Genomic DNA, 15092 nt, shown 5'->3' on the forward strand with positions numbered 1-15092 from the left:
GCCGCGCTCCGCCCCGGCCCGCCCCGCGCCGTGCCCGTGTCCGTGTCCGGGGCCGCCCCGGGCCGCGCCGAGCGGCTCCGGCCCCGCCGCCGGCAACGGCCCGGACGAGCCCGCGCCCCCGGCTCGCCGCCCCGGCGTGGGGCCGGCTCCAGCCCCCGCCCCGGCTGGGCTCGGCTCCAGGGCCGGCCCCGGCCCCCCGGGACGGAGCGGCGGGAGCTGCTGCCGGGGAGCTGCCCGCCGAGCCGCCACTCCCGGGGTTTTGGCCATCTCCTCACCCCCGGGGACGGCAGCCAGCTGAGAAGGGCAAGAGAGGGAAACAGCCAGGAATGGTTTGCCCCTGGCTGCCCTTTTCCTGAGGGTGCGGTGGGGTGGCTGGACAGATTCCCCTCCCTTGGTCGTCCTGCTTGTCCTGGGCAGGCTGCGGTCCCCAGACCCTCCTGGACCAGCTCCGGGGGTCACATCCTGCAGGAAAGCCCTACAGGGCTGGGGCCGTGAGCTCACACTGCCAGTGGCTGGAGCACCCTCCCGGAGGGCAGAGCAGGGTGAAGCTGGGGAGCAGCTGGGATGTGTGGAGAGCTGCTCTATTTGAGAGGACACAAGCCCGACTGTAGCAACAGCCAGTGCGAGAGGCGTGAGAGTGCATGAGGGTGTGAGAGGGATGTGCTGGCACCCCAACGCTTTCCCCCAAGAAATGAGCCACGGTGAGAGCCCAGCAAACGCTTTATTGCCAAGGACGGCGCTTCCCTCAGGCCCCAGGCACAAAAACAGAGGCTGCCCCATCAGCATCCCACGCCTGATCAATCCACAGAGACAAGCAGAGCCAGCCCCAGCACCCGCTGCCCAGTCTCAGGCCACTCGGGGTGGAGAGAGCTGGACAGCCCGGCCTGTGTGATAGGAACACTCCCGTAGCACTAAGGCACCGTGCTGTGCTCCAGGACCGCAAACCAAACACTGCTCCTGCAGGCCTGAGGGTCTGCAGACAGCCTGGCTCCCCAGAAAAGGTGGGGGGATACCCGGCAAACACAGGAACAGTTGTGGTGGCACAGAGGCGCCCAAACCCCGCGAGCGGCAGAAATAAGCTCTCTGCTACCCAGGTACCTCGCAGCCCGGCACACATCCCAGGGACATCCTGCTGGCCCCCGTGTCCCCTCTCACGTGTACCTGGCCTGCTCGAGGTGCCCCTCTGCTCCCGCTTGCTCAGAACGATGCTGTGTGGGATGAGGGGCTCAGCCTGGCCTGGGGAACCGGCCTGTCCTGGGGCACTGCCTCCCTGTGCCCCGTCAGAGGAGACGTCCCAGGAGCTGAGCGCCGGGAGAGCTGCCCCAGGCCACCGGCAAGGCGACAAAGCCCAGCTTGCTGTAGAAACTCAGCTGCTGCCGGTCGGCGTCGCTGACCTGGCAGAACACCCCCCGTGACCCTGGAAGGGAGGCGAGAGGTCAGCACACTGCGACCCCGGTGCTGGGCCTGGGGCGCAGTGACAGGGACCCCCTCCATAAGGGCATCGGCCTCTGCCCTGCCCCTTTGTCACCTCTGATGCCCTGAGACACAGGTCCACGCGCCCGGGAGCACTGAGAGGGGACAGCTCCCGGCTCTGGGGGGCGAGGGAGCAGTTTGGGCCGGGGCTGTGCTGGATGGAGGGCCAGCACTCGGAGGTCATGCTCACCGTTGGCCCTGAGTGCGCTCAGCAGGCAGAGGGCCAGGCTGCGGCTGGCCCCCACGTCCAGCACACGGGGGGCCGTGCCCAGCTGTACCAGGGAGGGGAAGCGCCTCAGCACAGGCTGGGGCACTGCCAGCGGCTCCTCGTGGAAGAAGAGCACTGCTTCCTCCAGGGCATCCTGCGGGAGACAAGCACAAGTGAGGGAAGGCCCTCCACCTCTCCCATCCCTGCTCTCCCTCTGCTCCAGGTGTCCCCTCACCTGCCCCAGAGCTGAGCCCGCCGTGCCCAGGTCTGGGGGGTATTTGTGCCGGACGGCCGGCAGCCAGCTGCTGTCTCGCTGCTGCAGGAAGCCTTCGGCGTGGAGCGCTCCGGCCGCGTAGCCGCACGGGCCGCCCTCATCCTCCAACACAAAGGTGTACTCGGGGCTCAGGCTGAGGAAGCTGCCCAGGAGCCTGTGGGAGCACGGCTGAGCTGAGCCTGGAGCCCCTGGGAAACCTCAGAGCAGCCTCCTCCTTCATGGCCCAGCTGGACAGCGCCCAGCACCTGCTGACCACCCCTCTGAGACCCCCGGTGGAAACCCTCAGCCGAGGGGAGCCGTTGCAGCCTCCAGCATCCAGGCTGGGCATCCACAACGGCGGCTGCTGTGACCCTACTGGACATCAGCATGGGGATGTCCCTCCCTGTCCCTCCCAGTGAGGGGGAGCGCTGATCCCCACGGGGACGCCCAGAGAGGCCATGGCCTCACTCCCCAGCCCTGCATCACATGTCCAGGCTGGGCACAGCCTGGCCCCTCAGAGGGGTCACATCTCACCTGTCACCCAGGAGGTCTGGGTGGGCCACGAGGATCTCTGCCACTTTGGGATCGCAGTCCAAACTCTCCCGGCACATGCGGTAAAGCTCTCCCTGGAAGACCCGGATCCGTGTCGGCCCCGGCTGCGCCTGCCGTGCCACAAGGCCAGCCACCACCTTCTGCTGGCCTCGGGCTCATCGCCACAGCGGGGCACAGCCTTCAAACCAGAAATTGCCATTCCGGTCAGGCACCCCCAGAGCAGCCGCTGCAGAGACGGCCCCAGGCCGGAGCAGGCTCAGAGCAGCCAGAACGGCACCAAAAACAACACTGAAAGCCAGGTCTGCAGACAGCCTGAGCACAGCAGGACATCCCCAAATGTCCTGTCTTGGTCACAGTTGAGTTTGCTGCTGCAAACATTCTGATGAAAGCCTTGCTCCTGAGAGGGGAGGCTGCCCTGATCACCCAACAACAGGGGCAGGACCGTGCCCTGCTGTGCTCCTGACACGGGACAATGGGCTCAGCTGGCTTTTCCTCTCGGGATTTCACTGACATTGTTGTTGTCAAGGTTCAGCCTGAACAAATGAGCTGCACTCATGTCTCTGGTGGCTGGATTTGTGGTTTTAGCCTTTCCTTGAGCTGGAGAGGAGCAGGATGAGGGAGAGGGGTGCTCGCTGCAGGTACATCACGGGGAACATGGGGCTCTTCTGGATTTGGCAGCACTTTAACATTTTGTCCCTCCATATCCAGATTTTCCCTTTCCTTCCCCATCCCATCAAGCTGCTGGGATGTCAGAGCAGGGGGCTGGCACCAAGCAGGTCACAGCTGACAGAAACTGCTGCTCTCCAGCAGGAAATCACCCCATAAACCGGATGAGTGTTTGAAGAAGGGATTTGGAGATAGATCCCCGCAGGCTCTGGCAGAGCCCAGAGCCACAGATTGGTGCAGGCTGCAGGAAGTTGCCCTCCAAATTTGTCCTGTTCTGGATTTTTCCTGACAATCTGCTCACAGCCAGTGCTGGAGGTCAGCACTGGGGCTACTCTGGAGATCATCCACAACCTGGCAACCCTGCCCTGGTGGTTTATCTGTGGCTGAGGGGGCTCCCTCTCCTGCTCTGCCCTGTCACAGAGAGGTTTGTCACAGCACCAGGGCCAGGGTCTGACACGCTGCTGACCCAAGAGCTGCCCCAGGCCAGCTGGCTGTGAGCAGAGCTGGACCCAAGGCCCCTCCCCAGCTGTGTCACCCCACACTGGGAGCTCAGCCTGGGGCCAGCAGCAGATGAACCCGTAACTCATCGTTTTATGGGCAGCACAAGCCACGCAAAGGCTCTGGCAGGACGCCCCTCCACGCCACGGGTCCCACCTTGTCCAGGGGCAGCAGCGGGCGCAGCAGGTACAGCTGGCTGGACGGGAAGAGCGGCGGTGGATGGTAGAAGAGGTCACAGCTGTTCCCCACGGGCAGCAGTGCCTGGAAGAGATACAGCCCATCAGCTCATCCTGGCTCCAAACCTTGTCCTGGAGGCAGCAGGAGAATGGCTCCGAGACTCCTGAAGCCCCAGGAACTGGAGCTGAGGTGCAGAGCCCCGGGGAAGCTCTGCTTTCCCAAGTTTGCAGCAGCTCAGCAGCAGGGTTGGGATACTGGTGTCCCACTGGCTCCTCCAGCCCCCATGGGAGGGACACACTCTCACCTGCAGCTCTCCAAAGAGGCCCCCGCGACGCGCCCAGGGCTCGGCGTCCCTCCCCAGCAGGATCGGGGCAGTGATGCTCTGGCACCCTGGAAGCAGCAGGACACAGACACACACGAGGTGAGCAAAAAAACCTGCCAGGCAGGGGGGAGATCAGGCCCTGGCACGCAGATCCCTGCTGTCACAGCTCCAAGTTCCCCAGCTGTGCAGCCCAGGATGGTGAGGATGTGCCCTGCAATGCCCTGCCCTAAGGAAGGGACCCAAGGCATGCGGCTCCCTCTCACACTGAACTTGGAGACCAGCTCAGGTCATCTCCTGGTGACAGTTCTTGGTTCGTAAGAGGTCACAAGGCCCACAGAGCAACCAAGGAGCTCTAAACCCGAGGAAAAACTGTGCAAAGTGATGCACAGGCATGCAAAAAACAGCCCCACCTGTCACCTCGGGCATTACTGCTTCCAGAACCCTTTTTCCACACAGTCTTTGGGATAAAAGGGCTGAGGAACCATATCCTAGAAACAGCCATTCCCTGTAGGCTGTGAAGATCTGCTCCAATCCCTGTCCCCAACAGCAGTGTCTCATCCTGCTCCAGGGTCTCATTCCCAGGGCCATTCCTTCTCTGCTCAGCAGGCAGAATGTGGGGAAGGGCAGGGCGAGTGCTGGCTGCTGCAGTGGGGCTGGAGGCGATGTGGGGCAGCAGCCAGAACCCCCCCAGCCAGGGTAGCACCTGTACTTACAGCCAAAGCAGTTCCCCCAGGTGCCCTTGGGGTCAGGCTCGCACAGGAGGTGACCATCTGCAAAGGAGGCCAGGTGGTGAGCAAGGGGCAGCAGCAGCAGAGCTGTCAGTGGGAGGTGAGCTCCCAGCAGGGCCCCTGGCACTACCAGCTGCACGCTGGAACCCCAGATCTCTGGAACCCTTCTCCTTCGTGGGGAAGCAGTGGATCCCCAGAGAGCAAGCACCAGGTGTGCGCCAGCGCTGCGGGCTGCTGGAGCTCCAGCACGGCTGGGTTTGGGGGCTGGCAGGGGCTGGCAGGGCTGGCATTGGCCACGTACCCAGCCAGAGGACGAAGGCACTGGCGGCCAGCAGCAGGTTACGGATGTCCCAGAGGTAGGGGTGCAGGTCGTAGAGCAGCGCCCGGCCGGCGGTGCTGACCAGGCGGCTGTGCAGGCGGCACGTCCGCGCGCAGAGCTGCTGGAAGGACTGAGCCCGGCCTCGCCACCGCGTGCCCTGGGGATACAGCGGGTGGCAGCCACCTTGGGGACACCCGAGCCACGGCAGCCGCCCCCCTGCAGCAGCACCGGGGCCGGCCTTACCCCGCAGGCGTCAGGCGCCGTGGCCGGGACCCCCACGCTGAGGCTGTTCGCCCGCAGCCACCGAAAGTGCTCCAGGAGCTCCCGTGCCAGAGCCCCGTGGTGGTAGGGCAGGTAGAAGAGCTCCACCAGCATCCGCACCTCCTCCAGGGTCAGTGGTGCTGTAGGGCTGGACGCGGCCTCCTCGGGGCTCAGCGGTGCTGTGGGGTCGGATCCGGCCTCCTTTGGGGTCATCAGTGCCGTGGGGCCAGGTTCAGCCTCTTCTGAGGTCACTGGTGCCATGGGGCTGGTCCTGGCCTCCTTTGGGGTCACCTGTGATGTGGGGCTGGTCCTGGCCTCCTCTGGGGTCACTGGTGCCATGGGGCCAGACCCAGCCTCTTCTGAGGTCACTGGTGGCATGGGGCTGGTCCTGGCCTCCTCTGGGGTCACCTGTGATGTGGGGCTGGTCCTGGCCTCCTTAGGGGTCATGGGGCCAGACCCAACCTCCTCTGGGGTCACCTGTGATGTGGGGCTGGTCCTGGCCTCCTCTGGGGTCACTGGTGCCATGGGGCCAGACACAACCTCCTCTGGGGTCACCTGTGATGTGGGGCTGGTCCTGGCCTCCTTAGGGGTCACTGGTGCCATGGGGCCAGACCCAGCCTCCTTTGGGGTCACTGGTGCCATGGGACCAGGGCGAGCACCAAGCTCATCAGTCAGTGGGGCTGGGGCACATGGGCTGGCAGCAGCCCCAGGTCCTGGGGGTGTCTGGGGCACATCAGCCCTGATGGCCTCGGGCTGGGTGCTGCTGGGAGACTGGATGGGGCTGCCACCCCCTGTCCTGGCATCACTGGCGGGCAAGGAAATGTTCTGACTGGTGTCTGCCCCCGTGCTGGAGCTCGTGGTGGGGCTTGGGCCGGGGAGGGTCTTGGTGGCCACTGGGATTCCTCCAGACTGGGCACTCCCAGCCACACCGGAGGAGGGCTCACAGCTCTCCCTGCTCCCTGTGGCCAGCTGGCCCCCAGCCCCTGCAGGGCTCTGCTGGTGGCCAGCGGGTGTCCTGTTCCCACTGTCCTCCTCAGGCTCCGAGGTCACCTCCCTGCACCCCTGCTCTGGTGCTGCCCCGCAGGGCTCGGGGCTGTGCTGATCTGCCCCACCAGGAGCAGAGCTGTGGGGCTGAGGGTCGGGAGTGACCTCCTGTCCCACCGCCGTGCCGGGCTGCAGCCTTGGTCCTCCCTTGAGGCTGACACTGGGGCGTCCTGGGGTCCTTCCTCCTGGCAGAAGGGAACAAGAGGGAAGCTCCTTTGGCACCTGCATGGAAACTACAGCCCATGGGGCAGGATGGTGCCAGGGACCTCCATCTCTGAGCTGGCAGGGGATGAGCTGCCAGGGCCCTGGGCTCGAGTTCAAGGCCCTGGGGCTGGTGGTGCTGTGGCTTTGCAGAAGCAAACACTGCAAAACACCGAGCTCACCCCTGGCTGAACTCCTCTTCCAGAGCTGGCCCAGGCTCTGCTTCTGGCAGCCAAGGAAACCCTCCCCAGGATGTGTCCATGGCAGGAGCACCCACGGGGCAGCTCGGCAGGGTAGACACCCACACCTGCCCACCGTGGCAAGCACACCCAGCCCCAGAGACCCTCCAGATGGGCAGGGCTGGGGCTCCCTCACCCACCACCCACCGAGCTCCTGGCAAAGCTGATCCAGCACTCCAGGGACTGCGGGATGCCGCAGGTGCAAATCCATTGCCTACCTGGCTCCGAGGCCTGCTGGTTTATCTCGGCCACCCAGTCACGCAGCGCCAGTTCCAAGGCTTCCTGGGGGCTGTAGCTTCCATCCTGAGCACCTTGGGCTGCCACCTCCTCCGTTCCTGAGGAAGAACTGCAGCTCATCAGCCCGGGCAGCCCCAGTTCTGTGCAGGAAAGCTGCAGGGCTGGGCGAGGATGGGCAGCAGATCTGCCTGGGCACGGGGTACCTGCGTGGTCAGAGTGGGCACAGCTCTCCATCTCGCTCCGAAACCAGGTGCCCAGCGTGTGTATGGGGATGAAGTTGGCCTGGAGCTCACAGTTGGGGTTGAGGAGCAGCCCGTGGAGCCTGGACGTGAGGCCAGGGGCACGGCCCATGTAGGGGCCCAGGAAGACACGTCTGCAGTCGTAGTCGTTGGCGTAGAGGTTGTCCCAGATGACGGGACGGCGCCTCAGGACAGCCTCCACCTCCTCCAGCAGCGCGGCCGAGAGCTCCTGCGACACCACCTTCGGGCCTGGGCCACCAGGGCAGGGACACGCGTGGGGCACAGGGTCCGTCACAGACACACAGCGGGGACACGGACGTGCAGGTGAGGTTCCAGCCATGGCATCCACGCTCCCAAGCCAGGAGAGCAGAGCCCCAGCTCAAATTCCTGCCTGGCTGGGGCTGCACACCCCAGGGTGAGGCACCACGGCGGGGTCTCTTGCTGGTGGCTCTCCCAGGGGTTTGCAGACACCGCGGCCGCACACCTAGAGCTGGTCCTGGCGCTCACCTGTCCAGATGACGCCGATCCCTGGCAGCAGCTCCTGGCCGATGGTCTGCAGGTAGCAGGACTGGCTGGGGCTGGGAGAGCAGAGCGAGCTGCAATATTCTGGGGAGAGAGCACGGAGCATCCCCTGAGAGCTGGGGACCGGGAGAGGAGGGGCTGCAGGGATCACGGACAGGGGCCCTGCTGCAGTCTGGTCCTGAGAACTCCTCTGGGAGTGGGAGGGAGAGCAGTGGGGGCTGCCAGGACACTCGGCTCTCAGCAGGGACAGGGGCTGGGTGCAGCCAAAGGGCACCCCAGGGTGAGGGGGCAGCAGGGCTGCGGGCAGTACCTGTAGGGCAGAAAAGGAAGACGGAGGGTTGGCCCAGCTCCTGGTACACCTCGTTGGCCACAGAGGCCTGAGCCTGCGCCAGGGAGGGGAAGACATTTCTGTCAGCTTGGCACATGCAAGGGTCGATGTCGTCGAAGAGCAGCGCGAAGGAGCGGCAGCCCATGGCAGCCACCTGTGGGCACAGACAGGGGCTGCTGGGACCCCCGGACAGCAGAGAACCCCACAGGGCTCTGGAGGGGCACCTGGGCACAGCACAGCACGGGGCAGTTCCCGCCTGGGCCGTGCCAAGGGAGCAGCAGCTGCCCATGGAGCAAACCCGCCGTGCCAGCGCCTCTTTGCCCTCCCTGGGCTCTGCTCTGCTCCAGCCTGTGCCAGCCCTCAGCGAGTTCTGGGGCTTGGCTGGTGCTTCTGCTGGCCCCACTCAGGCATCCAGGGAGCCCTCAGCTCCCTCACCCTGACAGGGACAGTGCATCGGCCACCGGGCACCCCAGGGCTGCCCCTCTGTGCAGCAGCAGGAGGGGTTCACGCCCCCACACCGGCCGTGGGGTGGGCACAGGGACCACAGGGGCACACGTGCCCCTTGCCTGGGAGCAGGGGGATGAAGGAATGGCCCACGGTACCTGCCTGAGTTTTTGCTGCAGCAGGAGCCGATCCCCGGCGCTGGAGAACACCATGTCCTGGCCGGCAGAAATGGCGAAGATGAACTCCACAGCCTGCTCGTGGGCAGCTTCGATGAGGGACCGCAGGCGGGCTGGGGACAGAGCACAGGGCGTCTGTGAGAGCTGGGAGGGACGGGGTGGGGCGGGACAAGGGGGGGACAAGGGATGGAATGGGACAAGGGATGGAATGGGACAAGGGATGGAGGGGAACAAGGGATGGAGGGGGACAAGGGATGGAGGGAAATAAGGGATGGAGGGAGGAAAAGGATCAAGAAGGACAAAGGATGAAGAGGGACAAGGGATGGAGCAAGACCAAGGGATGGAGTGGGACAAAGGATGGAAGGGAAATAAGGGTTGGAGCAGGACCAAGGGATGGAGGTGGACAGGGGATGGAGCAGGACAAGGGGTGGAGGGAGAGTGAACCCCAGGATTCTGAAAGGAAGGAGCTGCAGTAATTGGGAGGGGAGAGGCTCCATGGAGACCATTCCCACTCCCTAAAGACGCAGAGGACTTTTGCCAAGGGTCTGTGTGCCTGGGTGTACTCAAGCACATTGCCTGAGACCCGTATGGGAAGCTGGGTGTTCCCTTAGGCAATTCCACACGATGGGCACGGTCTGGGACTCTTCTCCCCGTGGCAAGGTCTGGGGGCCTCCATGCAATGGGCAGAGTCCTGGCAGGATGGAAACAGCTGGGACACAGCCCACGCTTTCCCCTCAAGGACCTGGGATGCCTGCAGCCCCCCGAGGGGCCCAGCAGAGCCGCTACCTGCCTCATGCTCTGTGTAGGGCTCTCTCCAGAGCAGCCGGTGCTTCAGCTCGTCCTTGGGCGCGTACATGTAGCAGTTCAGCCCCCGGCGTCGCAGCCTGTGCGGGGAGAGCGAGGAGTCACCACACGGGCTCTTTGCACGGCCACGTGCAGACAGAAATCTCGGCCAGGGCTCCCGGTGCTGAGCTCTAAGGTTTGTGTCAGAGACCAGCAGGATGTGTCCCCTGGGAAGGCAGGCACCTCCCTCTTTTGGTGCTTCTTCATGGAGGCCATCTGATATATTAATTTGGTTTCATTTGTCCTCCTCAGCAGACAGTGTTTTACATTTTCCCACGGTGAACAGAGCAGAAAGCACTTCAGGTATCTCATGGTGCAAGTCTTATTTAGTTTCTTTCCAGACAGGAAAAATACCGATGGACATGTCACCCTCATGTGCCACCTTTTGAACACATCCCAATCCAACACCAGACAACCTTTAGACCTTCTAATTCCTCAGCTACTTTAAAACACCACAGCTTGTTTTCCTTCCATTTTCCATACCTGTATCTCTGGTCCCTGCACTCTGGTCCTTGATTACACTTGTCACTGCCCTGCCCGCGGGCAGCTCACGGCTGGCAGGTCCTGTCAGTGCAGCTCATCCCGCTGCATCCCACCCCGGCGACAGATCCCGAGCACATCCTCTCGTCGCAGGGACACAGGGGTGACGCGCAGACACGCGTGGGGACTCACAGGGACACAGCGGGGCCACCCTCGCCAGGCAGGGATGGCAGCCTCGGGATGGAGCGATGCCCTCCGTTCCCACAGGGTTCAGCCCGGCTCCAGCGAGCCCGGCCAGGCTGGAATCGCCCTCCTGGTGTCCTCGCTCGCTGCTGGCGGCAGCGGGGACGCGGCCAGCGCACGCACACGGGGCTGCGCCGGGATGTGCGGAGCCCCAGCACCACCTGCCGGGCACGGGGCGGCCCCGCGTCCGTCCGTCCGTCTGTCCGTCCGTCCGTCCGTCCCGCAGGACCCACCAGCCGGCCCAGCGCGGATCCTGCCCGGGGCCGTGAGGGCGCTGGGACGGGGGGACACTTGGCTGCCACCGCCCCTTCAAAGAGGAAAATTGAGGGTACTTGCCATTGGAAGAGAAGTTTCCTCTGATCCATTGACCATGGTCTCCCGTAGAAACCTGTAAAAGGGAGGAAATGAAAGGCAAAATGCAGTTGTTTGTGAGCGCCTTAAAACAGTGTCTGGGCTGTCTCTGGACACAGAGATGCCTTGCCGGACATGCAGAGCTCATTCCACTGTTGGGATCGCTTCCAAGGAAAGGCCCTTCCTAATTCTGCATGTAGGAAGATCTGGGAGCTGCAGAGTTGTCTGCAAAGCCAGGGAGAAAGGATATCCAGGGGAACACCTGGATAAATGGGGATAAATGGGTTTGGAGCGATGCAGATTTGACAGCTCCTCAAAGCAGAGGTTGAAGGGAACCTGTCAGTGTCCCCTGACAGGTTCCCCTGGGGGATCTATCTTCCCCTGGGGATAAATGGGTTTGGAGAGATGCAGATTTGACAGCTCCTCAAAGCAGAGGTTGAAGGGAACCTGTCAGTGTCCCAGCACAGACCTGAGATTTAGCAAGAGAAGAAACTCCAGCCAATTAAACTCTGCAAGATCTGACAGCTGCAAAGGGAAGTCTCACAGAAAATCCATCACGTCTTGGACAGTGACGACAATTGGCCATCAAGGCATCTTTCTTCTTTCTCTCTGCATCATGGGCAACTTCTGAGTCAACCGCTGCTCCTTCCAGCAGCCAGGGCCAAGGGGAGCAGATACTTGGGAAGTGACAGCATTCCCAAAACTGGGTGGTGCACGGGGGCAGGCTGCACTGACTCCATCAAGCTGAGAGAAAGGACCAGCTCTCCGTGCCTGGCGTGAGGCCAGCGTCACTCATGGAAGCACCTGCACTTCCCGGAGCACCTGAGTGTCCCAGAGCTCATCTGCCCTCATTCCCTTGGCTCTCTTTGGCAGGAGCCCACCCTGCAGCCCCCAGCACCAGCCCTGGGCAATGGTGAGGGGGGTTTGCACCGCAGCAACACCCGCTCTCCACCTGTCTTCTCTCTGCAGACGGATTTTCTACCTGCCTGAACACCTACATGGTTATTCCATATACTTTGGAATGACAAACAATCACCTTGCTATCCATCCATCCCCCACCGTGCACAGGGCCAATTTTTGGCCACTCAAGAATCCCAGCAAACCTTTTGCCCAAAAAAATGCTATTCCTGGGGTAAATAATTTGTTATTTCGAGATCCCAGCGAGGTCCCTGCATGGCACCTGCAAGCGCCACACTCGCACAGCACGTGTTGCTGTGAACTGACGTGGGCTGGCAAGGAGGACACTCAGTCCTGCACACGCCCTGCCAGCAGCGTTCTCCTGGAATGGATTTGCCAGCATCATCCCTGTCCTCTTTCCCAGGTCAGCTCTACTACATCAATGATTCTCGCCTGAGTCATGCCAGCTTCTCCACCCCTGCATTTCCTGTTTATTTTACATTTATTTGCATGGTGCTCCTCCTTCCTCTCAGGTGAGGCACAGGGCAGTGACCCTCACAGGGCTACTGTGCTGCCAGGAGAAGGGCAGGTGAATTTTCCTGGTGGGTGCCAGGCCTGGCTCAGCTCCAGAGGGAGTTGGGGATGTGGGGAGGGAGAAGCACAGAGCTCCCCCTGGTCAGCTCTGGCCACGGGTCCTGCACTGCTGCCCCATGGGCAGGGTGGGCACACCGGGAAGCTGCCCCTGAGTCCAGGGCAAGCAAGAACCCCGTGTAGAGCTCTGGAGGCTCCCAGAGGGTCCCTGTGCCCCTCTGGGAGCTGCTGGGGTGGCCGCAGGGCTCAGTGATGCTCTGGGAAGATCTGGCAGCATCCCAGATGTGCTGGTCCAGACCCCTGGCAGAGATGAGGAGCTATGCAAGGGCCCCACTCCCGCCTCCCCCACAACCCGGGGCCCTTCCCGACCCCGGTTCACTTGGGGTGGATCGGAACAACCCCTGCAACGCCCGGGAGGGTCGGGCACCGGCCCCAGCCGCTGCCCCGGAGGGAACCTACCTTCCACCACGCCGCAGAGGAAGCGCGGCCGCTCCGCCATCCCCGCGCAGGAGCGGCCCCGCCGGCGCGGGGGGGAGCGAGGGATGCGCGGATGGAGCGAGGGATGCTCGGATGGAGCGAGGGACGCGCGGAGGGAGCGAGGGACGCGCGGATGGAGGGAGGGACGCGCGGAGGGAGCGAGGGATGCTCGGGGGGAGCGAGGGATGCGCGGAGGGAGCGAGGGATGAGCGGAGAGATGGAGGGGGAGCGGGAGGACGGAGAGGGAGCGGGGGTTGAAGGAGGGCGCGGAAGGACGGGGGGCGCGGAGCGATGCGCGGGGGGGGCTGGAAGGTGCGCGGGGTGATGCAGGGTGCGCGGGGAGGGATGAAGTGCTTGCGGGAGGGGGTGGCGGGTGCGCAGGGGGATGCAGGGATGCGCGGAGGGCTGGAATGTGTGCTGGGGGATGATGGAGCGCTGCCGGCAGGGTGCGCGGAGGGCTGCGCGCAGGGGCGGCTCCACCGCCCGCCGCCCTCCCCGCGGGGACGCGCTCGCCGCAGCGCAGGGGGCGGCCCCGCGGGTGGGGCCGGGGCGATGGGCGGAGCGGGTAGGGGTCCCCAAAATCCGTGCGGAGCCCCTGGGAGGCGACGCTTGAGCCTCAGTCTCGGAGCCCCCGGCGCTGCAGCTGCCGACGCTCCCGGGTATCGGGGCCCCGTTTGGTGCCCACGCCAACCCCGGTCCCCCACGGCCACAGCTGCGGGGGTTCTCCCGGTGCGGCCCGAGGACACTTCCTTCTCTTGCCTTTGAAGCTTCCCGGGAGCCCAGAGCCCCAGAGTTGTTCCCGAGGGGTCGAGTGTCATTATCTCCGTGTGTTCACCACTGAGCTGGCACCTGCCCTGGCCACACCCTCGTGCCAGACCTAGGGTGCGACGCCTCGCCGGGTCCGTGCCGTGGCAGGTGATTCACCTGCCTGCCTGTGTCAGGCCCTTTGCCTTCTGCCGCCCTGCTCTGAGCTGCTGACACCCATCTGGCTCGCGGTTTTGTCTCCGTCCCACGGGCTGTGGTTTGCAGACGTGGTGCCACGTCACGAGTTCCCCGTCCCGCAGCTGCACATCGCAGAGCCCTGCCTACACTCGGGCCGGGGTGTTCGACGCCAGCAAATCATTCTGTTCTTTTTCAGGCCGCTGTGCCCGTCTGTTGATGTCATTGTTCGTCTGTCCTGTACACTCTGTTATTTACATCCCACTGCTGTTTCTAGCACTTTGTTCTTATCTCAGCCTACGTGATCTTTACTTTTTGTGCCTCCAGTTCTCCTCTCCGTCCTGCCTCGGGGGAGGGTAGGGCTGTGAGCAATTGGTCTGGGATGTTTCAATGTGAACACTTAATTGGGGAATGTCATTCCTAAACCAGGACACCTTCACGATTTCGTTACCATGCAAATGTGAGGGGTGAAGCCAGGACACTGCAGAGCGTCACCCCTGCATCCCTCTGGGCACTGCAGAGCTCTCCTCGGCAGCTCTCCCCACCTGCAGCTGCTTCATCCAAACCAGGTGGAGAAAGTGGCCATCAGGGCCTGGAAAACCAGGATCTGGGGCTTCTCCCTCTTCCCTTTGGAGGTTGATGTAGTGTCAGGAAACCGAGCCATGGTGCCTGGGCCATCAAACCGGCAAGAAGCCCAAGAGTGTCAGACCAGCAGTGACCTGGCAGCGTCACAGTGCCATCAGGGTGCCACCAGGCTGGGTCATCCACGCTGGGGTGTGCTGAGCACAGGCTGTGCTTGTCCTCCTTCCTTGCCTCACAGCCAGCACCTGTCCCACCTGGGTAGTGTTGGACTCAAGCCTGTCCCTGCAGGAGGGCAGACTGGAGCGGCCAGCCATGGCAGGGACAGTACTGGAAGCAGCCTCGGTGCCCAGGGACATGGCATGGTTGGAGGTGGAGAGCTATGGATGGCATTACCCCGTCCCCAGAGACAGCCAGAGAATGAAGCCGTGCAGGGCTGTGTACGCACAGGTGTTCGCTGCGATTCTTTCTCTTCTCTCTCTAGGAGCACCTGGCTGTTCCACGATTTTCTTGGGCTATGAGCTTGAAGTAAGCAGCCTCTAGTTCTCCACCTCATTCTTTTTTTTTTTCTCCCCTATCAAAGCCATCACTCCTTTTCCCTGTCCGGTGAAATCTCGCCCAAGCCCCTGCCCACTCCCCATACCGCCCTCGCTTTATCCCCCGCCCGCCCCGAGCGCGTTTTCCCGACCCCAGCCAGAGCACGCGCCTGTGCCGCGCGCGCGTGCACAAGTTCACGCTCACGCGCGTTCACACTCAGGGCCACGCACACGTGCACGCGCACACACGCGAGCACACGCCCCGCCCC

At 63.5% G+C, this 15092-nt stretch overlaps 1 protein-coding gene across 1 annotated transcript; it reads right to left on the minus strand.

The window, feature by feature from the left end:
• Positions 1-713: 713 nt before the first annotated feature.
• Positions 714-12882, minus strand: LOC120752863 (protein O-GlcNAcase-like). The gene is made up of 17 exons (XM_040064574.1): positions 12752-12882; positions 10790-10841; positions 9674-9771; positions 8870-9000; positions 8250-8421; positions 7925-8023; positions 7382-7666; positions 7160-7276; positions 5440-6686; positions 5179-5353; positions 4863-4919; positions 4132-4217; positions 3807-3911; positions 2469-2560; positions 1917-2109; positions 1664-1835; positions 714-1417 (listed from the first exon to the last, which is right to left on the minus strand). Exons 1-17 carry the CDS (start codon positions 12789-12791, stop codon positions 1281-1283), a joined length of 3258 nt encoding a protein of 1085 aa, XP_039920508.1. The 5' UTR covers positions 12792-12882; the 3' UTR covers positions 714-1280.
• Positions 12883-15092: the final 2210 nt, after the last annotated feature.

Source organism: Hirundo rustica, chromosome 5 (genome assembly GCF_015227805.2).
Source record: "Hirundo rustica isolate bHirRus1 chromosome 5, bHirRus1.pri.v3, whole genome shotgun sequence".
Lineage (NCBI taxonomy): Eukaryota > Metazoa > Chordata > Aves > Passeriformes > Hirundinidae > Hirundo > Hirundo rustica.